We start from the raw sequence: 27,925 nt of genomic DNA, 5'->3' as shown, positions 1-27,925 counted from the left end.
GGAAGGGGAAGTAATCTTCTGCCTGATTACCTAGTGTCCCTCGAATTGATCCTTGGAGGAAGAAGAGGGGGAGGGACAGCTTCCTTCAGCAACCCCCATGCCTCTCCCCACCCAAAGAAGGAGCACTGTGACCATCTCCACCAGCAGTGCTGACCCTTGGCTGTGGCCCAGCCTCTTTCCTATAACTGCTGAGCTCACTCTGAGGGCGGGGCCACCTGCTGGAGGAGATGCTCTCTTGTTCTTCTCTCTACCAGATTCTTTTCCCTGTAGGCCAATTTCCCTTTACAGACTAAACTGGCTTTTCCTGCAGCTTGCCTGAGCCTGACAAGGTACCCAGGAGAAGGCTCAGAGAGAGCAGGAAGGAACTTGGTAGAATGGCAAGTGAACAAAACAGAACAAAAACAACCAAAAATCCATTAGAAAAATACAGTTCAAATGGCCCTTTGTCCTCTAGGTTTGTATACAGCAATGCCTGTATTTTTTTTCCAAGCAATTTAACTTCTGAATCTCTTCTCCCCCATCCCCACAAACTCCAATCCATGCTGACTGTTTTCCCAGCCCCCTCTTGATTGGTGGTGGTAACTGGAACTCAGTTCCATCTCTTTCTTGAATTTCCAGTTGGCAAAGTACCAGATCCAAATGCAAAGGGAGGGCAACACTTGCCCTGATTTAACATCCATCAATAAACATTCCTCTGGCCTGTGAGTAGAAGGATCTCTGCTGGGGGGGGAGTCTTGGGGCATCAAAGCAAAGAGTTGGCTAAACCACACTCTTTTCACTCCTCAGTCTGTCAGTATCTTCTCCTCCTCACCGTTTCTTTCTCGCTTATGCAGGTCTTGGGGCGTAAAGCTGTTCAAAGACCACAAAACATAGCATTACAATTCATCATGATGGAGAAGCCCGTGAACCCAACAGACTGAACTGAGTGGACCTCAGCCTTCCAGTCAGTGGTAAGAAAGGTGAGAAAAGACTGCAGCAACCTTGTCTGGCTCATGATAAATCTTTGTTTTGGGGTGGATCTGGGAAGTCCTAGAATCCATGTGTTCCCATTCCCCACACCCCCATTAACTATAAGAATTGAGTGACCTGCAGAAAAAGGAACACAGCATGGTGGGTTAGAAAGATTGGATGGGAAGCCAAGAAACAACAGTTCCATTTTTAGCTCTGCTTCTAACTTGCTCTGTGACCCTAGGAAGTCATTTTCTCTCCCTAGACCTCAGTTTTTTAATCTGTAAAATAAGGCAGTAAGATTAGATGACATTTATGATCTTTTTAGCTCTATTTAAAAAAAAATTAGAATGCTAAATTCTAATTACTTGGATTCCAGAAAAGTAATGTTTCCAGAGGTGCTGTGTGTATGTAGGGGCGGGGGGGAAGAGAAAGAGAGAGAGAGACAAGAGGAAGAGAGAGAAAAAAGAGATAGAAGAGACAGAGAGGGGGGAGACAGGGAGAGGGGAGAGACAGAGAGACAGAGGAGGGGAAGGAGAGAAAGAGAGAGAGAGAGAGAGTGAGAGAGAGAGAAAGGGGGAGAGAGAGAGAGAGAGAGAGAGAGAGAGAGAGAGAAAGAGGAGAGAGAGAGAGAGACAGAAGGAAAATGAGATAGAGGGGGAGAGACAGAGACAGAGAGAGAAAGAGAGAGAGAGAGAGAGAGAGAGAGAGAGAGAGAGAGAATGGGAGAGAAAGGGAGGAGAGAGAAAGAAAGAAAAAACAGACAGAAACACACAGAGAGAGAACAGAGGAGGGAGAGGGAGTGAAGAAAGGAAAGAGGAAGGAGAGAAAAAAGAGACAGAAGAAGCAGAGAAAGACAGAGATGAGAGGGAGAAGGAAGAGACAGAGACAAAGAGAGAACACTGGATGTCTGTAGAAGTGCCTTTGTTCCCAGGCAAGGTGAAAGTTACACATTCTCAAGGACCATGATAAGAAGTTAAGGATAATGGCTGAGTGATATCAGGGAACAGGGCAATGAAAAGGCATAGAACCTGATTGAGAACTCTACAGTCTAGGATCAGAAACTGGGATCAAAGGATTACATCTGAAGCAAGTAGAAGATGAAGGCAGCTGCTGCTGAGCCATTTGCCTCAGGCCTGCCTGAAAGCCTTCCTGCTGGCCCTTTATGCTCCCCTCCTTTGTCCCTAGGACTCCTTCAAGTCAGTCCCCCTACCTCCTGGGATCACATATATGCAGAGAGAATTGGGTCTAGATAACCCCTCCTGCGGAAAAAATCAAGGGTTTAAGAGGACAGCAAACTCAGTAGTATGTGGTGCGGCAGCCAAGAAGGCGAATTGTGTGTGGGGATGGGGTGCATTTTGAGCCTATGATCTCACTGATACAGGGAATTGCCTGTGAGGAAACTCTCGCTCCCAGTCGGGACCGGCATGTGCTCTAAAACTCCATGGCTTAAAGAGCTGCCCCTGTGGCTGAGAGATTAAGTGACTGGCCCAGGGTCACACAGTCAATATGGATCAGAGGCAGGACATGAATCCTTGCCTTCCTGGCCTCAGGTCGGCTCTATCCACTCTACCACAATGGCTCTCCTGTTGTGGCATTAGGCTGCACCAGTAGAAGTAGTGTCTGGAGTAAGGAAAGTTAGGTTCCACCCACTCTGACCAGGTCAGAACTGATCTCTGGGCAGGAGAGGGAGAGTAGTAACAAGGTAGACAATGTACACTGGAAAGTACTTTAGGGTGAGTGGGTGGGAGACCAGGTTGAGTCGAAGGAACTGGGGATGCATAGAGTAGAAAAGTTTTGGGAAAGGCACGGCAGCTGTCTTCAAGTGTCTGCAGGGCTGGTTTGTGGGAGAAAGATTAGTACCTTCTTGCTCGACCAAGTGGGTCAATGGGTAAATGGTACAAGGAAATGGATTTTGGCTTGATATAAAGAAAAACTTTCTACTGACTAGAAGTGTCCAAAGGTGACATGAGATTCTTTAGTTGAGGACACTTTTTTCTGGTTTTGTGGGAAAAGAAGAAAAGCTGAATAAGGAACAAGAGTATTGTGAAGCTATCTTGAAGGTCTGTACTTCCAAAGAAGCTGAGAAGTAATTCTGAAGAGAAACTGGGAAAACCTGAAGATACGCTGAAGGGGGAGAAGGGCTCAATATGACAGAACCCTTTGAAAGAACAAAAAGCAAGGTTGAGGCATTAAAACCTGCAGAAAACTAAAGGAATAAGAAATTGGCTAGGCAAGACAAAGAAAAAAAGGTTAGTAAAACAATTTAGTAAAATAGATTGGAAAATAAAATAGTTTGGTGAAATAAACAAGAGGTTAGTGAGAGAAGAGAAAGAATGTAGTGTGTAAATATATAGTTCTTTACTAATATTTTCCATATTAGCCATGTTGCCAGAAAAAAAAAGAAATGTTTCAGCCTACACTCAGAGTTTATCACTTTCTCTCTGGAAATGGATAGCATTTGTTAACATGAGTCCTTCAGAATTATCTTGGATCATTATATCAGAGTAGTTAAGTCTTTCACAGTTGATCATCATTACAATATATGCTGTTATTGTGTAAAATGTTCTTCTGGTTCTCATGACTTCACTCTGCATCAATTTATACTGGTTTTCCCAGATTTTTTTGAAACCATCCTGTTCATCATTTCTTACAGCATGATAGTATTCCATCACAATTACATACCACATCTCATCCAGCCATTCCCCAATTAATGGGTATCCCCTCTATTTCCAATTCTTTGCTACCATAAAAAGGACTGTTATAAATATTTGTTTCCTTTTTTTATCTCTTTGGGATATAAATATAACCCAAGTAGTGAGATTGTAAGATCACAGTTTAATAACCCTTTGGGCATAGTTGCAACACATAATCCAGAATGGTCAGACCAGTTCACACATGAACCTAGAATTAGTGTCCAAATTTTTCCACATGCCCTCCAATATTTGTCATTTTCTTTTTCTGCATGTTAGTTAATCTGATAGATGTGAAGTAGCATCTCAGAGTTATTTTAATTTGCATTTTTCTAATTAAAATGATTTAAAGCATTTTTATATGACTAAGATAGCTTTGATTTCTTCTGAAAAGCACCTCTTCATATCCTTTAACTAGTTATCAATTGGGATTACTCTTTGTATTACTTACTCTTATTTTTATAAATTTGGCTCAGTTTCCTATATAATATATAGTTGTTAAGGGTGACTGTAAAATGGTAAAAAAGTGAAAGTCTCCTCACATTCTAGGTTATCAAGCTCAAGGAAATGTTCTTAAAACAAGGAAAAAAATGAAAAAAACACACATATACAACAACAACAACAACAATAACAACAGGACTTCAAGAAGAGGGTAGGTAGGTAGGAGGGAAAGGAACCAAAGTAGAAAAAACATACATCCAATGTGAAAAAGTCCTTCTGAGGATAATGGAGCTGGTTCTGTTGATAAGAAAGCAGCTGCTCACTTCCAAAATAATGATAAAAAAGAGCCACAGAAGTTATTGGGTGAAAGGGACTGGTCAATAAAGGTCAGAGGAAGAAGAGCAGAGTAGGAGTAGATAATGACTTCTTCTCAGGGGTACTACGGCAGCTATTTGTTGACCTGACAACCACAGAGAGATTGATTGTATTCCTCCAGCCTGTGTTTAAGAGATGTGTGTGTGTGTGTGTGTGTGTCTATAGATATATATGTGTGTGTATATGAATGTATAAGCATATATATGTATGTATACACAACACACACACACACATATATATATACATACATTTATTTGTACAGAGAACTTCTTAGATCTATTAAAACAAATGACTACTATCTACTTACTATGATTCCCATGGATACAAAGTATATTGCCAATAGAAATTTAGAAAGCACTCCCATAGATGATATACTGAAAACCAGAAGGGCAAAGGGGGACTTCTTATGGAAAGCAAGGGACCCAGAAGAGAAAATGGTTAAGAAGAAGGTTTCTGAGAATGAGATTTGGCTAGACAAGTCATAATGACAGATTTCTGGACAAAGATGGAGGACATCTATCAAAAGCTAGTAAGAAAGTCTTAGCCTGAAGTCTTACAAATCTAATCAAAAGGACTTTAAGATAAAAAAAAAAAATGGAAGAACATCTTAGGGGAGCAAAAACAAAATAAGAATCACACTTGAGATAACCTGAAGTTCAAAAGGGACAAAATCCCAAAATCGAAAGAATAACAAAAATTGTGGCCTCAAATACCAAAATACTCCAAATTTAGACAGAGGTCTTAATTTGAGGAGGTAAAATCTGGTCTTATGAATATCCATAGCACCCAGGAGAGATGAAAGTCATGTCTAGGAAATGGCAATGTGAGCTGTTATGCCTTATTCAAAAGAAATGAGACAAAGTGGGGTGAGGAATCATTGTATATTTCAGAGGTAAATTCATGTAAAGAAAATCCAGGAGCCAGAATATAAGTAGAAGGGTAGTCCAAGGGAAAGCAAGCATTTTGGCAAAGGGAGATTGAGGTAGAAACATAATCAGTTTGGTCATTAGGAGGCTTCACAATCATCCATTTGGGCAGAAGAAGGAAAGAGATGAACAGTTCAGGAAAGAGATTATGAGTATGGGATTGCTTTCTATATCAAAACCAGAGTGGCTAACAATTAGATCATCTTTAACAATAACTTTATCATTTAAGAAGGGGATCTGATTCTCACTAACACAGAGAAGCTGGTTGCTAAGGATAGGCAGAAATTATGACACTTTGGGAAGACATGACCACTCCTTCCTAGAGTTTGTGATAGAAGAGACTAAAACTGGGCAATCATTGACATGGATCTTGGATGTGGGGAAAGTTGATTTCAAAGGCATCAGAAGAAAGATAGGTAGGATCACAAGGACTAAAATTCTACAAGCGATTCCAGGAGAAATGGGAAACTAAAAAAATGACAGCAAGTAATTCTAAAGAAAGGGGAGAAAAGGGAACAATATGACAACACTAATGCTGGATACAAAGAAACTCATCTAACAGGAAAAGCCATGAATTACTAAAAGTATGTGACACAAGTCTGAAAAAAATCAATGCCAAAAGTGTAGCAGAAGCAGGTAAGGAAAGCCAAAGACAAAAGAGGTGTGTGTGTGTGTGTGTGTGTGTGTGTGTGTGTGTCACTTAAGGTGTATTGGGAGAAAAAGAAGAATCAAAGAACGGGTAGGACCACTGTTTGGGGAGGACAAAACAATGATAACTGACAAGAAAGGGAGGGTGGTGCTATTCATGCTTCTTTTGCCAGTTTTTTTTTTTTTTTCCCTGTCAAGGAAAGTAACCTTTGGACTGGAAATGGAAGAACCAAAGATGGTGCTGATACCTTAAATGATTCAGGAGAGATAGTAAGAGGGCACCTAAGCTGCCCTTGGTGAACTTACATCACTTTACATGATCAGGTATAGCCCAACTGCTGACCCAGTTAGTGATATCCAAAAGATCATGGAAAATGGAAGAAGCATCATAGGAGAAAAATGGAGAAAGGGAAATGTCATTTTCAAAAATTCAAGGAGAATATAGAATAGCAAACTAAAGTCCAGTGAAACTGACTTCAATTCCTAGAAATTCAATCTAGGAAAAAAATATCTGGAATTAGAACAGAATTTTTAAAAATAGCATATCTTCCAAGGACACATCAAGTCAGACTCACCTCATTTTCCCTGTTTTTTTGGTGGCATTATTAAATTGGTAGATAAGGGATATATTGTAGATATAATTTACCTACATTTAATAAAGCATTTGGTGAAGTGCTTCATAGTATTCTTGAGGAAAGGACTGAAAAATATGGGCTACATGTTTAGAGTCAGATAAAATAGCTGAATGGCTGGACTCAATTAATGGTTAATGTCATCTTGGCAGGAGAACTCATCAGTAGAATAAATACCTCAGGGATCTCAGTACTTTGTCCTCCGCTATTTAAGATTTTTGTCAGTGACTTGGATAAAGGCAATCCTGGCATACTATTCAATTTTTTAGATGACAAAAAGCCAGGAGGGATGGCTAACGAACTGGATGACAAAATCAAAATTCAAAATGGTCTTGGCAGGCTACGACTTTGGGCTGAATCTAATAAAATGGAATTCATTAGGGTTAAGTTTAAAGAATTACACTGGGGGTCAAAAAATCAACTTCAAAGGTACAAGATGAGCAAAGTACAATTAGGTATGGCAGGTTGCCTAAAAAATCTGGGCAAGTATAGAAGCCAACAAAATTGACGTGACCTTGGGTTTTATTAGACAGAACATAGACAGCTTTCAGGAATAAAGTTGAGATAGTCTGGTTGTACTTTGCCTTCGCTGGTCCACATTAGAAGGGCTATGTTTGATTCCGGGCACCACAGTTCAAGAAGGACATGATAAGTTGAGGAGTATCCAGAGGTGGCCATCCAGAATCACTTAAAGAAAATGAGAGAAGATAGAGGAGAGACCTGAAAACTGTCTTCAAATATCCAAATGCATGGCTGTCATATAGAAGAATGAATGGACTCATTCTATCTGGCCCCAGCAAAGCAAAGAACAATGGGTATATATTGTGAAGAGACAAATCCAGGCTTGTGCTTCTTAACAATCAGAGCTGCCCTCCAGTAAAATGGGCTGCTTCTGGAGATAGCACGTTTCTTCTCCCTGGAGGTCTTCAAGTAGAGGCTGGATGATGACTTGTCCAGAATATTAGAATGAGAATTCCTTCAGGGACATGACTTGGGCTAGATAACCACTTTGGTCCCTGCCAACTTTAACATTCTATGATTCTGTGGGATAACATAAAGAGCCTTCTCTCTCACACAGTTCATTCTATTTTCTATGATCAGTGTCCTTCACCGTCATCATCCTTTGTTAGGATTATGACCTCATAATGGATAGGGGGTTTTCCCCACAACTGGAACTTAGGAAGCTTGGGTGTTCAGCCCCTCTATTCCAATCCCAGTTGAGAGGCAATAGGGAAAATAAAGAATGAGGAGTTCTAAGATAGCATCGGAAAGACAAGCAGAGATGCCAAGGGACATTCTATATAAGAACAGGCAAGTTTTGCTAAGCACGAGTGTCAAGGACCAGTCAGGCAAGCCAAATGAAATCAAGGAGACTTTTGGAGCTCTGGGAAACAGGTGGAAGCAAAAATATCAGCTTTAATTTGTATGAAGTGATGCAAAGTGAAATGAGCAGAACCAGAAAAATATTGTACACAGTATCAGAATATTGTGTGATGATGATCTATGAATAATTCAGCTCTTCTCAGCAATACAGTGATACAAGATAAGTACAAAAGACTCCTGAATAAAAATGCGATCCATAACCAGATAAAAAACTGATAGACTCTGATTACAGACTGAATATATTTTTTCTTGCTTTATTTTTTTCTCATGGTTTTTTCCTTTTTTTTTTTTTAATCTTTCTTATTTTGCAATTGTGACTAATTTGGAAATATTTAACATGATGGCACATATATAAACTAGATCAAACTGCCTACCTTTTTTGGAAATAGAAAAGGAAAGAAAGGGGAAAACTTTGGACCTCAAAGTCTTATAAAAATGAGTGCTAAAAATTTCTTGTCATGTATCTGGAGAAGAAATAAAATATTATTTTATAAAAAAAATCATCTTTATAGTTGTGGCCAATGTACAGGGACTTGTTTCTACTTAAAGCAGATTGGCTATTTTCTTGGGTAAAGTTCTCACACAATTAGGTTATTGTCCAAAATTTAGGAAATTGCCTTGTGCAGAGAATTTCCAGCTGAGCTATTTCACACAAATGGCAGAGGGGTAACAAGGTCAATCCATAAAGCAAACTGTCAGAGAATGCCACTGAAATAAACAAAAGACTTATGGAAAGAGAATAGAAGAAATATGGACAGAATCCTGGAAAGGCAGGCCTATGACTAGCTCAGTCAGTGCTGTGGCCCCATCACTGGAGATCCAATGACAGATGGGAGGGCTCTTAAAAGGTGGTTGTTCTGATCTGAATCCATACTAGTGAATCCACTCTGGTCAACTGACACAGGTTCCTAACTCTTCGATCTGCAATGACCTCAGTTCTAAGATTTCACTAAGATCCCCCAAACATGTGAGAAATGTGTGAGAAAAGGATAATAGAGCAAAAGGGTAATATCATTGAATGTAGGCTCAAGGATGAGAAGGACTCAGGACCATTTAATCTACCAATACAGAGAAGAGTTGATGGAATATTATTACTGGTAAAGTCATTGTTATGCTATGGAAAATAGAAAGTATAACCATAAAAATCTAGAACTGGAAGAGACCTTTTTGAGTTATTCTAATTCAACAAAGTCTTCTATTGTACAGATGGAAAGATTTATGACCCCAACGCCAGAGTGACTGGCCCAAAGTCCAGTGAATATGTGCTGGAGCCGAGACTATAGGTTAAGATTCTTAAATCCCAGTCCTTTGTCTCTTCCCTTTGACTAAGCTCCTTTTCCTGCCGACCTCAGAATTTTGTGAGGATCAAATATTTTTAAATGCAAGTGAGTTCCTTTTAAATTGATGGAATTGGAGAAAAATTCAAATAAACATTGAAAATAAATGATAAACTGGAAAGCAACCAAGATGAAAAAGTTTGTTCATTTGTAAAATACCCATCATGCCATTTAAAGTCTCTAATGTTCTCAAAGTCTCTGAGGCTAGATAAATGCTAACTCTCACTGGAGAACCTCAGAATTGGGATGGACTATAAAGGGCTGTGTAGTGGAATCAAGGGTGACCACTCAGCTTCACCTTTAAGGTCCTCTGGAGGTAAGAGATATTATTGCTATCACAGCAAAGCTATAAAGAATCTTTGAGGACACTAAATCCAACATCCCCATTTACAGATGAGGAAATTGAGGTACAGAGACATTAAGTGAGGTACGCAGAATTATAAAACTATAGGATTTCAATCCACCTCCTCTTGACTTTTAGTCCTGCACTTTATTCACTAAGCCACACTGCCATGTAAGACTAAGAGCCATTAAAATAAGGATGTAATTGTATCTACCAAGTGGCCTTCACAAAGACAGAGAAGTATATATTTTAGAAAGATTTTCCATAGTAAATGCTGACACCAAAGGGTATTCTGGTTAAGCCTGAGTTATTTAAAAGTTGTAGGATGTCCCATTCCCTAAATACGTTGGTGAATCAGGGCTTTGTCAGATGATTTGGTGCTAAGGCGTGCTAGAAAGATCCTTTTCCCAAAGCCCCTGTCCACATTAGCCATGGTCTTAAGGGTGGCCAGTGTCAGACACACACCGACTTTGGCTTAGAAAGGGGATGAGAAGCTTGGAAAAGGGAGACTGTACGTGATGAGCTCTGACTCTGTTTCAATTTCGGCACGTACTAAGTAAGAGACGGAAGGCTCTCTGTGAGAGAAATGAGACTGACCTGGGTCAGCAGTTGTCTGTTTCTTTTTGGAGTTGGTAACAATTTGATTTTCATTCATCATCCGGACATCCTGATCCTCAACATGATTACTGCAGAAGTAAGAAAAGGGGGAGATTCAATCAATCTTCTGGGCTAAAACATGGCCATCATCAATCCTCTCTGAGAATCATCATCCAGCCTACTGAAACTGCCCCAGAAAGGACTGACAAACAAGACTGCTGCTTCCCCTAAGGTCTTGCTCACCCACCTGATAATGGTGTACTTCTCTCGGTGACAGATCTCCTCATCCTCCGTAAAGAGAATGGTGTGGTAGGGGATTGTGGGATCACAGGTAGGCAGGATGCCATGTATCACATGGCTGACCATGTCTAGGATTCCATTGTACACTAACAAGTCATCAACAAGAAGCTAGAGGAAGAGGAGGCAAAAGGACAATGATAATGGTAAACAATGACAATGATATAAGGAAGGGACTAGAAAGACGTTTAGCTTACTATCATGATGTCTCCTCACATGGGGCCATTAAAATGGTATTCCCAGAAACTTTTCCATCCCCCCTCACTGGGAAGCTGCCATCTTTCCCAAAGGTATCACTTGATTTGAGTTTGGAAAATTTAGCTTAAGAGAAATGATGGAAAGAACTATCAGGAAAGGCCCGTCTGAAAGTCTACCAAATGGAGGAAGAGGAGGAGATTTGTTTTAACTTGCTCCAGTAAAATTTGGACCAATAAAGAGCTGTTATAGGGAAAACAATTCTGGTTCAATATAATTACAAAGGTGCTGTCTGACAATATAACAGGCTGCCCAACGAAGTAGTAATCACCATCTGTGGAGATTCTAGAGAAGGATGACATTGGATGGAAGTTATTGCTTCACACTCAAGTGGCTTGTCTAAGTTGTTAGGGAGGGACTCTTTTAGACTGTCATGAATTAGTGATATGTGGCTGGTGACCGGGGCAAGTTATGGTTGTTATGGCAGGGGATGTATCCCAGTTGACCGGTTAGCTTCTTCCAAAGACACCATTCTAGTTGAACGTGGGTGGCCCCTCGCTGGGCAGAAGGCCCCTCTCCTCTTGCCACAGATAGTGTCTTAGTTAGGCAGGACATAGGGAAGGCTTAATTGTACTGGCTCTGGGGGAGGTTGGATTGTGTATCTGGGTCCGTGAAGGTCTGACCACTGTGCCGCTTCTCTGCTCAAAAATCTTCTGTAATTTCATGTTGTCTGAGATAAAAACCAAACTCTCCAGTCCATCGTTAAAATCCATGGTATTCTGGCTTGAGCCTCTTTCCAGACTTATGATATTTTACTTCTTTCTATGCATTCCATACTCAAGCTCAACCAGCCTCCTTGCTCTTCCATAAACTTCTCATTTTGCAGATGAGGTTTATGCCAAAGAATGAACTTGCCCAAGTTGGAGCAGGAATAAGTGGTAGAGCTGGAAATCAAACCTGATTTCCTGGGTCTCCTGATGCTTAATCTAGGGTCATCCCCATCATGCCATGCAGTAGTATGTAGATCATTCTATCCATGTTACTACTAAAAAGGAAACTCAATCTCAACAAGCTTAAGCTTACAAAGGTAGTGTGTAAGTCATTCAACAAGCATTTATTAACTGGCTCCTACTGCCAAGCACTGTGTTAGACAAGGGGGATACAAAGGAAAAAAATGGTTCAGTCCCTGGTCTATGAGGGATAGGAGAAAGAGAGTTAAGTTAATGTGGAATATATAAGAAGTAAGTACCCAGTAACTGGGAGAGGGGGAGAAGATGGGAAGGAGAGGAGATTTGGAAAGTCAGTGAGTAAGAGGTGGTGTCTGATGTAGCCCTGAAGGGGGCTAGGGAGTTGGAAAGGCAGAGGTAGAAAGGGGCAGGGTTCTGGGTGTTGCGGGTGGGACTGTTCATACAAAGTTACAGAGGAAGTTACAGAAAATAGCCCAATTTGCCTGGGATCTAGAATGACTAAGGGAAACAACATGGAAGTATTGAAAGATGGGCTGGATCCAGACTGTAAAGGGCCAGAAATGACTAACAGAAGGATTTGTCCTTTCTCCTAGAGGCACTGAAATTCTCAAACAAATGTCAGAGCAGTGACACAGATTAGACCTGTGGAAGAAAAGAGATGGGGGGGCACTCTCCCCCACTTCTTAGAGACATCTCTCTTAAATCCAATCACAAAGATAAAGTAACAAAGCTATTTGAATGAGACAGTGTTTAAAGGATGTAACCCTTACAGGGAAACATTTCTGTGGACTGCTTTTTTTTTTTTTTTTTTTTAATTTAATAGCCTTTAATTTACAGGATATATACATGGGTAACTTTACAGCATTAACAATTGCCAAACCTCTTGTTCCAATTTTTCACCTCTTACCCCCCCCCCCCCTCCCCTAAATGGCAGGATGACCAGTAGATGTTAAATATATTAAAATATAACTTAGATACACAATAAGTATACATGACCAAAACATTATTTTGCTGTACAAAAAGAATCAGACTCTGAATTATTGTACAATTAGCTTGTGAAGGAAATCAAAGATGCAGGTGTGCATAAATATAGGGACTGGGAATTCAATGTAATGGTTTTTAGTCATCTCCCAGAGTTCTTTTTCTGGGTATAGTTAGTTCAGTTCATTACTGCTCCATTAGAAATGATTTGGTTGATCTTGTGATCCATCAGGACTAGTCATCATCTAGTATTGTTGTTGAAGTATATAATGATCTCCTGGTCCTGCTCATTTCACTTAGCATCAGTTCGTGTAAGTCTCTCCAGGCCTTTCTGAAATCATCCTGTTGGTCATTTCTTACAGAACAGTAATATTCCATAATTTTCATATACCACAATTTATTCAGCCATTCTCCAACTGATGGACATCCATTCAGTTTCCAGTTTCTAGCCACTACAAAAAGGGCTGCCACAAACATTCGTGTACATACAGGTCCCTTTCCCTTCTTTATAATCTCTTTGGGATATAATCCCAGTAGTAACACTGCTGGATCAAAGGGTATGCACAGTTTGATAACTTTTGAGCATAGTTCCAAACTACTCTCCAAAATGGTTGGATTGCTACACACCACCAACAATGAATCAATGTCCCAGTTTTCCCACATCCTCTCCAACAATCATCATTATTTTTTCCTGTCATCTTAGCCAATCTGACAGGTGTGTAGTGGTATCTTAGAGTTGTCTTAATTTGTATTTCTCTGATTAATAATGACTTGGAGCATCTTTTCATATGACTAGAAATAGTTTCAATTTCTTCATCTGAGAATTGTCTGTTCATATCCTTTGACCATTTTTCAATTGGAGAATGGCTTGATTTTTTATAAATTAGAGTTAATTCTCTATATATTTTGGAAATGAGGCCTTTATCAGAACCTTTGACTGTAAAAATATTTTCCCAGTTTATTGCTTCCCTTCTAATCTTGTCTGCATTAGTTTTGTTTGTACAAAAACTTTTCAGTTTGGTATAATCGAAATTTTCTATTTTGTGATCAGTAATGATCTCTAGTTCTGTTTTGGTCATAAAAACCTTCCCCTTCCACAGGTCTGAGAGGTAAACTATCCTATGTTCCTCTAATTTATTAATAATTTCATTCTTTATGCCTAGGTCATGAACCCATTTTGACCTTATCTTGGTGTACAGCGTTAAGTATGGATCAATGCCTAGTTTCTGCCATATTAGTTTCCAATTTTCCCAGCAATTTTTATCAAACAGTAAGTTCTTATCCCAAAAGCTGGGATCTTTGGGTTTGTCAAAGACTAGGTTGCTATATTTGTTGACTGTTTTATCCCTTGAACCTAATCTATTCTGTGGACTGCTTCTGTGAATAAAGACCACCTCTCAAGATATGGCGAGGCTTCAAAGAAGCAGAGTACAGAAGTCAAACACAGGGGGAGATGCTGAGGAGTTAGCAGTGCTGGGGCTTGAACCCAGGTCATGATTACAGCTTGGAATCACATCTTTGAAGAACATAACTATGATTTAGAGTTTTTTTATAATTTCCCACAGTCGCTGTACGACAGCTGGATATACTCAGAAGGGCAACAGCACAACCCCAGGCTTGACACCAGGGACCTGTGTCCTAAGAGAAAACTTGTTCTCCTTGTAATGTCTTAAGTTCACAGTGTTGAGTATGCATATCCTGGGAGAATAGACATTTGTTTTCAAAGTTGCAACTCAACAAAACAAATCACAGACTTGCCACGGGGCAATTAGCAGCCAGCATAATAAGTACTTACTCCGAATTCCTTTACTCCTCGATGGGGAGTTTTTGCATAATTCCACAATTTGATCATGGACACAGTGGTAGGCAGATCAAAGATCACATAAACCCGATTCACCTGTCGGAGGAAAGACTTGATTCAAGCAGACATGGTTGGCAACAGAAAGGAACAGAATCAGGACAGTCAAGGGTGGGCTTGGAACGGAGAGATACTCTGCTGAGAAAGGGGGGATAATGCTGAAGTAGAGATTAAATCTTTGCAGGCAGAGAAGCTTCTAAGCACAGCACAGGATTTCGTACGGGCAGAGACCTGAGGGATCATAGCCTAACACTCTTACTTTGTAGGAAGAAGCTAAGACTCAAGGAGTTTATTGAAGGGGGCTGGGAAAGGATTCCCACAAGAGGAGGCAGCCAAGTGAAGCCTTGAAGGTCATAGCAAGGTCCTGCAGGTTGGAAGGGGCAGAGCCAGAATTCAAATCACAGTCCTCAGATTCTAATACCAGTGTTCCTTCAACTCTGCCGCCCCTGATGGATGAACCCCAAAGAGAGCCAATCCCACTATGCTCCGGAGTTCCTCCAAAACGCTGGGTTCTCCCTGTCGTGCAGCCTGTTTCCTCTGGGCCTTTAGTCTCCTGACAGCCACCAGTGTCTGCATTTTGTAACGACAGCCTTAGCAAGTGACAAAATGCTGACAAGGATCTCTGAGGAGCTGTTTTCTCAGGCGCTCACATCTCCCTCCTTGTTGGGGAGGCTTTGTGGTGCTCTGTCCACCCTGGCTTCCCCCAGTCCCGTGGCTTGGTGCCCCCAAGAGTGAATAGAGGGGAAGTATTCCTAACTAAATGGATCCTATTTAATTTTCCTTTCCTTTACTCAAACATCATAAATTAAACACAGGAGAATGTGTTACAAAAAGCTGAGCTGCATAATTGTGGGATGAGATGGTAAATTTTCTGGGATGGGTGAGGGAAATAAATTTTAAAATTCCATTCCAGCCATGGAATAATGAGGGTCATAGGATTTTGAATTGGAAGGGACCGTGCAGACTGCCTTTTCCCCATCTGAGACCCAGAGGGGAAGAAGAGATCTGGGATGAGAACCTGAGGTCCCATCTACTGGTCAGGCTTATCCCTGTCTTGGGAGCTGGCCCTTGTCTCCTCTAGCATTCAGTGCTTTGCTTTCAGATCCTATGTCAATCAGGGTAGGGGAAGAACTCCATATTCATAGCCAAATGACATGAATTCAAATCCTGGCTGAGCCACATAGAAGATGTGTGGCCTTGGGCAGGTTACCTTTCTCTGGGCCTGAGGGATCTGGCTAGAAGTTCTTTTGAGATCTCTTCCAGCTCTAAATCCTAAATCCTATAACCTATAAACTCATACTTTTGTTCTGATTTATAAACATGAAAGTCAGAAGCAGCTTGGCACTCTCAGATTTTAAATGTCAGTGAGGGTGTGGAGCCCACATGGCAGCTCCTGTTTTAGGAATAGCCTCAGAAAACAGTGGTCACAGAATGGCCAATTCTGAGCCCTCCTCCAAACCTTTTGGACAACCACAGCAGGACTACATTCTTTGGATGGCAAGCGTAAGTACAAGTGAGAGAACACCAGAGCTGAATCTGGTTTGACAGAGAAGCCAGAGGCCTTAGCTGTCACTAATGGCAACTTAGGAATCCCTCACATCTCTTTAGTGTTTTTCAGTTTACAAAGGACTGTTATATATGATATATCAAATGATCCTGTCAATGCTCTCTGAAATAGACTGGGTAATAATCTCTTCCCTTTATCAGTACAGAAATGGAGGCTCACAGAGATAAAAATAATTTGCCCAAAGCCACATAGCTATTTGGTGACCAAGCCAAAATTAAAATCCCATTTTTCTGACTTCCAAATCCAGGACTTTTCCCATCAACTTTGACATATGCCAAATTAAAATAAAAAACAACATATTTCCCACCAAACCCTCAAAATGTCACAAAATACAGAATATGGTATTTGCTAACTTTACCAAGCCAGGGAGGATTGGGGCCAGCCACATGTGTCTGCCATCACTGGTGTCATTCACTTGGTCAATGAGCTTATCTGGAGTTCGGACATCTCCACATACTCCCTCTAGGGTATTCACACTGTCTGGGAAAGCAGCAATGTCTGAGGAGAACTTTTAAGCTGTAATAACCCAAACGAAGTGCTCAGCACACCATTTTCTAATCTATAACTGCCAACCTACATCAAGATGATGGGAGAACTCAGGGGAGTGTGGGGCCAAAGTACCACACGGGCAGGAGCTGCTGCCTGTTAGTCCTGGTAGTTGCTGAAGTGACAGCCAAATTAGGGATGTTCAAGGGAAAATGAGAGTGCATGAAGGCAGAAAGGAACAAGAGCACAGGGGGTAGGACAGGCCAGTCTTAAGAAGAATAAAATAGAGGAGAATGGTCAAAAGGTTGACTAATAAATCTGAGCTTCCCAGAACTGTTAAAGATGAGGGAAGAAAAAAGACCATTAAATGAGAAAGGGAAATTTAGAAGTGTGGAGGTTTTGGGGGCACGGAGGGGGAAGTTGGGAGAGGAATCTGAAAGAGAATGAAGGGTGGTAACTGACAGTAATCACCTAGGCTGAAAAGTGGCCTGACAGCTGTGGTAACCTGAAACTGCTTCCCTAGTCACAGGAGGAGAATGGTGGGAGGGATGCCTCAGGCGCTAATGGGCCTTTCTCTAGCAAGAGCATCACAATTTGGGGGGCAGATGGAGACTGAGAATTGGGTAATTCATGGTGGTCCCACATTTGGGCATGAAATTGTAGCCAATTCCATAAAGCAGCTCCGAACCAGGTGGTAGGGGGTGGTTCTAATCAGGGAGGCTGCCCATGGAGAAATATGACCTGATGTATACTTAATGAGGTGGCCATTTTTAAAATAAAACTTAACAGTGACATATAGCTGACTTAATCCCTCCCAATCTTTTATATCCCTTCAGTATGGCAGGATGGGTCATTCTGTACAATAAAGGATACTATTTTCCGTCAAAGGAATTCTTTCTCCATGTTCATCATATAGCTCCAGTCCATTCAGACCAATGTAATATGGATCTCCCCAGCTGGTGAGAAGCTGAAACTGGAAGATGACTGTAGTAGACTATTAAGGACCATTAATTTAATTTTTTGGACAATAAAGTCAAAACAGTAAGGGATGGACAAGTTTCTTTGTTCACTTAAAATTGTAGATGAGTAAGAAAAAAAAAGGTATTTTCTCACATATTTTATAGCTATGGCTGTTCAAGAGAGGCAGAGAGAAATCCTGACGGTGATTGTGCTGTGACCCATCTAGATAATGAATCATTTCTGAATAGGTCAAAATGAGGAGCAGTTGTTTTCTCCAATTTACAGGTAAGAAAACTGAAACCATGAGGTCACACAGGGGATCATTTACCAAATCAGTACTGGCACTTCTGTTCACAAACACACTGTATTTATTGGAAATTGGATCTTCGGTCAAAAGATCTCAAGCCTAATTCATCCAGATACTGATAGGCAAATGGATCTGTGATCCAACTGAATGTGGCCATTCCCTTCCAAGATGCCTCCTATTGCTACTTGCCATCTACTCATCCTCAGTGACTTGTCCAGGATCTCCAAGAAATTCTCCAGCATTGGGCAGGGAGATGGGCACATCTGCCATGCTGAGAATATGCTTAGACTCCTCTTAACTTCTTAAAGATGTCAATAGAGCACCTGGTCTGTGTCTCTCCCTTATTCTTGCTGAAGAAGTTGCTTTTCTTTTCTATTACGTACCTTTCTCTGATTACATTTTTTACCCTGAACCTGCTTCAGAATTCATTATGCATTACAGCCCACTTAACCCTCATATGCTTCTCTGATGCTTTTTGGGCAATATTCATTTTTAATCTGACATTTACTAGATGAACTAATTTCTTTATTTGTAAAATGGAGACAATAATATCTGTACTATCTTACCTCAATTACTCAACAATCAAGAACTTAGTAAGCACCTACTATGTTCCAGAAACTCTTCCAGATGTTGGAGATGCAATAAACAAGGCAAGATAAATACAGTGTGTTTGTGAACAGAAGTGCCAGTACTGATTTGGTAAATGATCCCCTGTGTGACCTCATGGTTTCAGTTTTCTTACCTGTAAATTGGAAAAAACAACTGCTCCTCATTTTGATCTATTCAGAAGTGACCCATTATCTAGATGGGTCACAGCACAATCACCGTCAGGATGAATCCTTCCAAATAACCAAGAATTATGAAGTGCAGATAAAGGGAAGGCAGGGAAGGATTTTATTCACTCCTCCTTCCCATTCACTCCTCACTTGGTGCAGAAGAAGGCCAAAGATTGGGGATAGAGAGGGGGATAGATCATGTAACAAAATACTATCCCTCCAATGGAGAAGAAGCTCTGAGAGATGACCCTTTCCCTAATCCCACTTTTATCTAGTTCAGTGGACCCTCCTGACCAGCCCCAACACAGTCCTTTTCAGTTTCTTTTATGAATCACTGTCAGATATTAAGGTATTATGATGTCCAGTCCATATAGTTTTTCTCTGGAAAACTCTTTTGTGTAATCAGATGAATTCCATGCTGTAATTGTTTTAATTAACAGAAGGTTAATAATTCTTTCTGATAAAATGAAGTTTCCTGAAGGCATGAACTGTTCTGGTTTTACCCTTGTATTTTCAATGTTTAGCACAGTGCTTTCTATGTAGTAGGTGCATAATAAATGCTGGGTCATGTTGAATAAAATACTTTAATTCCTCAAGGAACTACTATGGATGTATGTAGCTGTAACCCCTCTGTACCTGAACAGTTTTTATGAACTGCTTGGCTCAAAATATTCATTAATTAAGGACAATTTCCTAGCAATGAACATCTCTGAAGCTGACTAGATGGGTCCTCAAGCTAGATCTACAGTCTATCTCTGGGCTGGTACTGAAAGCTTTCTGTCTGGGTGGGTTTGTCAGAGCTTGTACTTCAGGAGTATGGCTCTCAAGAATCCAGACTAGCTCCACAGCACACTGAGGCACCAGGGGGAGATTTCAGTGGAGAAATTATAATAATAATTTTCAACCTTATAACATGTTTTCCTCATAAAGCCCTCCTCTCCCTCTCTCTCTTTTTTTCTCCCTCCATCCCTCTCTCCCCTTTCTCTCTCTCTGGCTGACTCTCTCTTTCTCTCTCTCTGGCTGACTCTCTCTCTCTCTCTCTCTCTGGCTCTCTCTTTCTCTCTCTCTCTCTCTCTCTCTCTTTGTCTGTTTCTCTAAGTAGATAATAACTATCAAAATTTGACTCAATTTTCTTTGATGTGATAGCTCAGTAGAGAAGGATACAGCCACATGGCATTAATGGAGCTTCATAGTCCATGCTGGCTTGTTCTGTATTCTTTAAATCAGTCCGGCTAAAATACAAAACAGTGAAATAAGGGTTATTATCATGGTGTGTTAGAATAATCAGCAACAGGACAAAGTTGAAACTGCCTACAGTCACCTCTATCATTATTTTACAATTCCATTTCCATTAACTCATCAGTAACTGTGCAGTACATGGTCCTTACCTTAATATGGAGAAATCTTCAGTCTTATCCCAGCTGAGTCTTATTCCAGGTCACTTATTAGTTTATATGTTGTGTTTTCAATATGTGAATTTTACCCATCAACAATCCAATAAAGGAACAACCCACAATTTCATTTAGGTTGATTTTATTATGAGCACCCACCTACTAGGTGTTTAAATGAGCAAACTGTTATTTCTCTGCGCCTCATTGTTGATACTCTTTTTCTACATGCATTTTCCTACATGAAACCTTTTACTCCAGCCAAACTAGGCTATTCATTCACCAAAGGATCCTAGAATTTCCTACGTCCAACCCTTTAATCAAACTCTTTCATCTGTCTGGAATGGATGAAAGGAATGAATGGAAGGGTGCATTCTCTTTCCTTTAAAAAAAATTCTCCTTGATAATGTCAAATACAAGTGTTAGATAGAGATCTGCTCTGAACTTCCACAGTACTAAAAGAAACAGAGTTAGAATTTAAAGCTGAAGGTGATCATCCAGTCCAAACTCCTCTACTTTGCAGGAAAGAAAACGGAACTTACATATAGTAAGCAACAGAGCCAGGATTCAAGCCCAATCCAAAGAATCATTGGATTTAGAGGTGGAAGTGTTACTAGTTACCTAAAGCCCTTTCTCTAAACTTCTCTTGTAGCACTTCCTGCCCCAAATCATGTTTACTTGCCTTCTCACCTACAATAGACTATAGGTAGTTAAAGCAGGTATTCTATTCATCTTTATATCCCTTTACATATCCTAGTACACAGGCACTAGTAAATATTTGTTAAATATTGCTAAATATGAATGAGTTGCCATTTACAAAAAAAATTTTTTTTGAGAGGATCCATGAAATGGCCATTTCTTTTCTTAGTGGAATATTGATTTGCCAAATATTCTCAAGTAGTTGACTCTGAGCACTAATCAACAAATAATATGTGGGAATGTACACTCTTATGGTGTCTGCTATGGAAATCTAGCCAATCTTCTGGATGGTCTCTCTAGCAGGAAGAGAAATTAAATACTTAAAAATTTAAGATTTCAGATAGAGAAAAACCAAAGCCTTTTCAAAAGAGTGAAGTAGCTATCCCAGAATTTCTAGGAAAGAGAATGGCCCAGCTAAGCTTTCAGAAATAGCAAAGTTCAAAAGTAAGACATTTGTAAAACCCTTTAAGTTGTTAATCACAAAGCAACATATAAATAACATGGTTCTCAATCTCCCATTGAGATGTATATGAAGCACTGAAAATATGAACCTCTCCTTGTTTACCTCCGTGATGGTCTCACTGCTGTCTGGGGCTGTAAATAGTCAACGAAGAGAATTTCTTGAGCAAAATCGAAGTGACAGTGGCCTGGCCCTTTGCGGACGAGGAAGCCTGATGGCGGAGAGACATGTTGGCCATCCAGGAGCACATGCACAACTTTGGCCTAGAAAGACAATCCATTGTTTCAGAAAATTCATGACCATATTCATGTATGTATGCACACCACTGTTCACAGACAAGTTCACATATGCAGAATGTTTTCCATAAAATCCTTCATCTTACTTGGGCTTATTCCTGTTTTTGTTATACTATGGAGACTTCATTTTAAGTCTAAATTGTCCCTTAGGAGACATCCTGGGTCAATAATGTAATATTTAATTGCTGACATTTCCTGGAAGATCAGGCTTTGGAGGAAGAAGACCTGTGTTTAAATTGTGCTATGTCTCTGGCATCTCTGGCCACTAAATGACTTAAGACTAATGAAGAGGAAATTAGAGCAATAATTAGGAGTTACTTTGCCCAACTTTATGCCAATAAATTTGATAACCTAAGTGAAATGCATGAATACCTACAAAAATATAGGTTGCTCAGATTAACAGAGGAGGAAGTAAATTGCTTAAATAGTCCCATTTTAGAAAAAGAAATAGAACAAGCTATTAAATAACTCCCTAAGAAAAAATCCCCAGGACCAGATGGATTTACATGGGAATTCTACCAAACATTTAAAGAACAATTAATTTCAAACCTATATAAATTATTTGAAAAAAAAAAAAAGTGAATGAAGGAATCCTACCAAATTTCTTTTATGACACAGACATGGTGATACCTAAACCAGATAGGACAAAAACAATGAAAGAAAATTATAGACTCATCTCCCTAATGAATATTGATGCAAAAATCTTAAATAAAATATTAGCAAAGAGATTATAGAAAATCATCCCCAAGATAATATACCATGACCAAGTAGGATTTATACCAGGAATGCAGGGCTGTTCAATATTAGGAAAACTATTAGCATAATTGATTATATCAATAACCAAATTAACAAAAACCATATAATCATCTCAATAGATGCAGAAAAAGCAGTTGATAAAATCTAACAATTATTCCTATTAAAAACACTGGAGAGTATAGGAATAAATGGACTTTTCCTTAAAATAGTAGCATCTATTTAAAACCATCAGTAAGCATCATATGTAATGGGGATAAACTGGAACCATTCCCAATAAGATCAGGAATGAAACAATGTTGCCCACTATCACCATTACTATTCAATATTGTATTAGAAATGCTAGCTTTGGCAATAAGAGATGAAAAAGAGATTAAAGGAATTAGAGTAGGTTATGAGGAAACCGAATTATCACTCTTTGCAAATGATATGATGATATATTTAGAGAACTCCAGAGAATCTACTAAAAAGCTATTAGAAATAATCTACGACTTTAGCAAAGTTGCAGAATACAAAATAAATCCACATAAATCCTCAGCATTTTTATACATCACTAACAAAATCCAATAGCAAGAGATACAAAGAGAAATTCCATTTAAAATAACTGTTGATGGTATAAAATATTTGGGAATCTATCTGCCAAGGGAAAATCAGGAACTATATGAGCAAAACTGCAAAACACTTTTTCACACAAATAAAGTCAGATCTAAACAATTAGAAAAATATTAAGTGCTCTTGGATAGGTTAAGTGAATATAATAAAGATGACAATACTACCTAAACTAATCTATTTAGTTAGTGCTATACCAATCAGACTCCCAAGAAACTATTTTACTGACCTAGAAAAAATAATAACAAAATTCATCTGGAAAAACAAAAGGTCAAGAATTTCAAGGGAACTAATGAAAAAAAAAATCAAATGAAGGTGGCCTAGCTGTACCAGATCTAAAACTGTATTATAAAGTAGCAGTCATCAAAACCATTTGGTACTGGCTAAGAAATAGACTACTTGATCAGTGGAATACGTTAGGTTCACAGGACAAAATAGTCAATAACTATAGCAATCTAGTGTTTGACAAACCCAAAGACCCCAGTTTTGGGGATAAGAATTCACTGTTTGACAAAAACTGCTGAGAAAATTGGAAATTAGAATCAGAAACTAGGCACTAACCCACATTTAACACCATACATCAAGATAAGGTCAAAATGGGTTCATGATCTAGGCATAAAGAATGAGATTACAAATAAATTAGAAGAACATAGGATAGTTTACCTCTCAGACCTGTGGAGGGGATCTGTAATCAAAGAATAACTAGAGATCATTATTAATCACAAAATAGAACATTTTTATTATATTAAGTTCAAAAGGTTTTATACAAACAAAACTAGTGCAGACAAGATTAGAAGGGAAGCCATAAACTGGGAAAATGTTTTTACATTCAAAGGTTTTGATAAAGGCCTCATTTCCAAAATATATAGAGAATTGACTCAAATGTATAAGAAATCAAGCCATTCTTCAATTGATAAATGGTCAAAGGATATGAACAGACAATTTTCAGATGAAGAAATTAAAACTATTTCTAGTCATATGAAGAGATGCTCCAAATCACTATTGATCAGAGAAATTGCTGATGGAATTGTGAATGAATCCAACCATTCTGGAGAGCAGTTTGGAACTGTGCTCAAAAAAGTTATCAAACTGTGCATACCCTTTGATCCAGCAGTGTTTCTACTGGGATTATATCCCAAAGAGATCTTAAAGATGGTAAAGGGGCCCACGTGTGCAAAAATGTTTGAGGCAGCCCTTTTTGTAGTGGCTAGAAACTGGAAACTGAATGGATGCCCATCAAATGGAGAATGGCTGACTAAGTTATGGTATATGAATGTTATGGAATATTATTGTTCTGTAAGAAATGTCCACCAGGATGAATACAGAGAGGCTTGGAGAGACTTACATGAACTGATGCTAAGTGAAATGAGCAGGACCAGGAGATCATTCATATTCAATGATCAATTCTGATGGATGTGGCTCTCTTCAACAATGACATGATTCAAACCAGTTCCATCTGTTCAGTGATAAAGAGAGCCATCTACACCCAAAGAGAGGACCGTGGGACCTGAGTGTGGACCACAACATAGCATTTTCACTTTTTCTGTTGTTGTTTGCTTGCATTTATATTTTCCTTCTCAGGTTTTTTTTCCTTCTATCTAGATCTGATTTTTCTTGTGCAGCAAGATAACTGTATAAATATGTATACAAATATTGGATTTAACATATACTTTAATATATTTTATATATATTAGACTACCTGCCATCTAGGGGAGAGGGTGGGGGGAAGGAGGGGAAAAGTTGAAACAGAAGGTTTTGCAAGGGTCAATGCTGAAAAATTACCCATGCATATATCTTGTAAATAAAAAGCTATAATAAATAAATAGATAGAGAGATAGATAATAGGGTGCCACATCTGTAGATGAAGATCTACTTGTAGATCATTAAAATCTAAATGGAAGACTTCCAAAATGCTTGTCATCACTTACAATGGCAATGTCTTCTCTTTAGTTCTCTCCCAGTCTTCTTTATTTCACTTTTCTCAGGGACTTCCCTTCCTCACCTTCCTTGCAAAGTCATTCTTATTTACCTGGGATATATCAAGACTTTGGAAAAATGAAAAGCAAACCCTTCTCTCCAAAGATATCTTATTAGTCTTGTTTCTAATTCTTTGAGGCCATTTGCCTCTTTCCATCTACACTATATTTGCCCAGCCTGCTTTATGTCACTTCCCATATATTCCTAAAATTCAAATATCACAAGAAACTTGAACAAAACAGGGACAAGAAGGAAAAATGACAGTGGCAACTTTGTGCATCCTACTGTAATAACTATATCTCCATTCTCCTCCAGTTGCCTCAAATCTCCTTTGATAATAGGACTACCTTCCAAACAATCCTATTCTCTAATAACTATTGGAACTCATCAAGTTCTCTGCAGTATACAAAACACTTTACTCACACCAAGGAAAACTCAGACACGCTCAAAATCACAAAGCTTAAAATTGGTAGAACCAGAACTCAAATCGAGTTTTTCTGAAGTCTATCAGTCCAGCACTCTTTGAACTATCATTAAATGATCGAGTTGTATAAATAGATCACTCCTGAAAATTTGGTTATTTCAAATACAGAGAAGCCCCTATACAGCAGTGTCTAAGAGAAATTATATCTCTTTCTTTAACATATTTCAAATACAGAATTTTGTCTAGGAACTTAGATATATAGAAGACAAATCCCATAGAATCATAGTATCTAAGAGTTGGAAGGAATCTGAGAAATGTCCTAGTCCAAACTCTAACAGGAATACCTTTGTGGTATATAATTGATGAATGGTCATTCATCATTGTTGAAGACTTAGCAAGGGAGGGAATCCATTATCTCCCAAGATAGCCCATTTCATTTTGGGAATGTTCTATTGAGAAGCTTTTACTAATAAACATTTCCCCTGCCTCCAAGTCCAAATTGACCTCTTTGCAATGTCTAATACCCTGTTCTCAGCTCTCTCTTTTGAACAGAATTAATCTAAATCCCTCCCTCTTTGATGACAACTGTTCAAATATTTGAAATCAGCTATCATGCTGTCTTATGGTCTTCTCTTTCTCAGGTAAACAGCCTTCGGTTCTCCTTTACAATACTCCCTCTTCCCTGGACACTCACTAGCTTATCAGTGTCGTTCCTAAAATGTAATGCATTTTAGAACTGAATACATTGCTACATATATGGTTTGGTCCGGGAACTATAGAATGGGACTATCACTTTGCTAGTCCAAGACTTTTTTTTTTTTTTTAATCCTTTCATAATATGACTGATGCTCATTGAGTTTGTAGTCTACAAAAACAATTCAATACAAATCTCTGTGCAGTCATTTCTTCCCCTTTTTGGACTTATGCAGTTGATTTTTTGCACCCAGGTGTGAAACTTGACATTAATCTTTATTACATTTGATCTTACTACATATGGCTCAGTGATCTAACCAGCTGAGATTTCTGATCAGAAATTCAGATCTGGAAGCAATCTTCAAATTCATTTAATTCCCCTCCTTCATTTTACATATGAAAAAACTAAGGCTAGAAAGGATGGGGGGCTAATCCAAAATCCCAGAGAGTAATGGAACTGGAGTATGAAACTGTGACTCCAATACTTGGATTTTTATTTATTGAATTCTAGTTACCTCTTGGAGTATCTTCACGATGTAATCCCATAATAGTTAAGTATTACAAATACACAGGTGTCTCTCAGAACAGCTTACATGCTAGGAAAGCTCAGTTAATTATCACAATACTAGTATGAAACAAGCTGAGAACAAATGTCATTACGCCTTTAGCATTTAATATGTGCAGCAATATGGTAGAAGTTATGGAGGTGACAGTGGCCCACAAGGGCACAACCGAATTGAGAATCCAAGTCTCCAAACTGTTCATTTCAGTGCATACTCCAATTTGTTCCAGCATGGAGGTAGTGTGATGTAGTGGTTAGAAGACCAATCTGACCAGTCCTGCTTACACATACTAGTGGTATGATCCTGGACAAGTTAGTTCACCCCTGGCAATTCTCTAAGACTTAAACGTTTACCAGCTGTGTGACTGTGGACAAGTCCCTTTGCTTCTATCTGTCTCAGTTTCCTCAATCTAAAATGGAGATAATAATAGCACCTATCTCCCAGGGTTGCTGTGAGGATCAAATGAGACAATGGTTGTCAGGCACTTAGCACAGTACCTGGCACATAGCAGATGCTTATTCCATCTATCCATCTAAGTCATAGAACAACTGCCAGTATATACTAATAGAGGGAGTATCCTAATTGGGGAGCTCTTGCTGCTACCTGTTGTGAGAAATATTTCCATTCAAAGTGACCAAATGCTTATGGCACCAGGCATAAATTTGCTTTATAAGACCCTTCTCAGTACTTGGTTGCAATATATATCCAACCATATTTCTCAGTACTTTCTAAGGAAAACCCTTTGTTCTTTCAGGAGTCTCATTACTGTCCCCTACATATAAAATGCTCTTTCTTGCCTTCGTGCTTTTTCTCACATTGCCCTCTTACTATAACCACCTTTTAGGCCCATCTGAAATGCTATTTCTTTTATGAAGCCCTTCCCAATTACTTTATAAGACATTTCTCCCTTAAAAATAGAGGTAAAGAGGACTTCCTAAAAACCTTTTCAAAGCTTTAAGTTGAAAGAAAGGGAAAAGGGAGAAAACTGAATGTACATATATGTTCACACATATATATACACAAACATTCATGGAGATATTTCTATAGAGAGAGATATGTCTATATATCTACATATAAGTCTGTATACCTATATCCAGATAGACAGATATAACTAGAAAGATGTCTACAAATATAGATATAAATATATATACATTGATATCTATAAAATCAGATGGTGTTATTTGGCAAACAGATCTTATTAAGCCTGGAACAGGAGCATGTTATAGTACTGCTAGGGGACTACTATTACCTGCATATCTTCTGCAGTTCTGTTTCTGTCAAAAGCAAAATTGCCTGACTTGCCTCAATGCCTATTTCATCTTTTAAAAAGTAAAGAGGCCAATGA

At 39.1% G+C, this 27,925-nt stretch overlaps 1 protein-coding gene across 7 annotated transcripts in view; it reads right to left on the bottom strand.

Annotated features, from left to right (window-relative positions):
- Positions 1 to 451: 451 nt before the first annotated feature.
- The window catches only part of KIAA0556 (KIAA0556 ortholog), a 271,875-nt gene continuing 244,401 nt past the window's right edge, over positions 452 to 27,925 (bottom strand). For 6 of the 7 annotated variants that reach the window (XM_031962770.1, XM_031962742.1, XM_031962755.1 and 3 more), the window contains 8 exons: positions 21,371 to 21,528; positions 19,883 to 19,950; positions 17,549 to 17,659; positions 16,548 to 16,687; positions 14,560 to 14,661; positions 10,571 to 10,731; positions 10,324 to 10,412; positions 452 to 849 (listed from right to left, as the gene is read on the bottom strand). In XM_031962770.1, the coding sequence (XP_031818630.1) occupies positions 791 to 849; positions 10,324 to 10,412; positions 10,571 to 10,731; positions 14,560 to 14,661; positions 16,548 to 16,687; positions 17,549 to 17,659; positions 19,883 to 19,950; positions 21,371 to 21,528 (888 nt within the window). In that variant the 3' untranslated portion in view covers positions 452 to 790. The remainder of the gene's footprint in view (positions 850 to 10,323; positions 10,413 to 10,570; positions 10,732 to 14,559; positions 14,662 to 16,547; positions 16,688 to 17,548; positions 17,660 to 19,882; positions 19,951 to 21,370; positions 21,529 to 27,925) is intronic. The other variant, XM_031962790.1, reaches the window with a different exon arrangement.

Source organism: Sarcophilus harrisii, chromosome 1, assembly GCF_902635505.1.
Source record: "Sarcophilus harrisii chromosome 1, mSarHar1.11, whole genome shotgun sequence".
NCBI lineage: Eukaryota > Metazoa > Chordata > Mammalia > Dasyuromorphia > Dasyuridae > Sarcophilus > Sarcophilus harrisii.
Note: the sequence above shows the minus strand (reverse complement) of the source record. Positions and strands in the feature narration are given on the sequence as shown.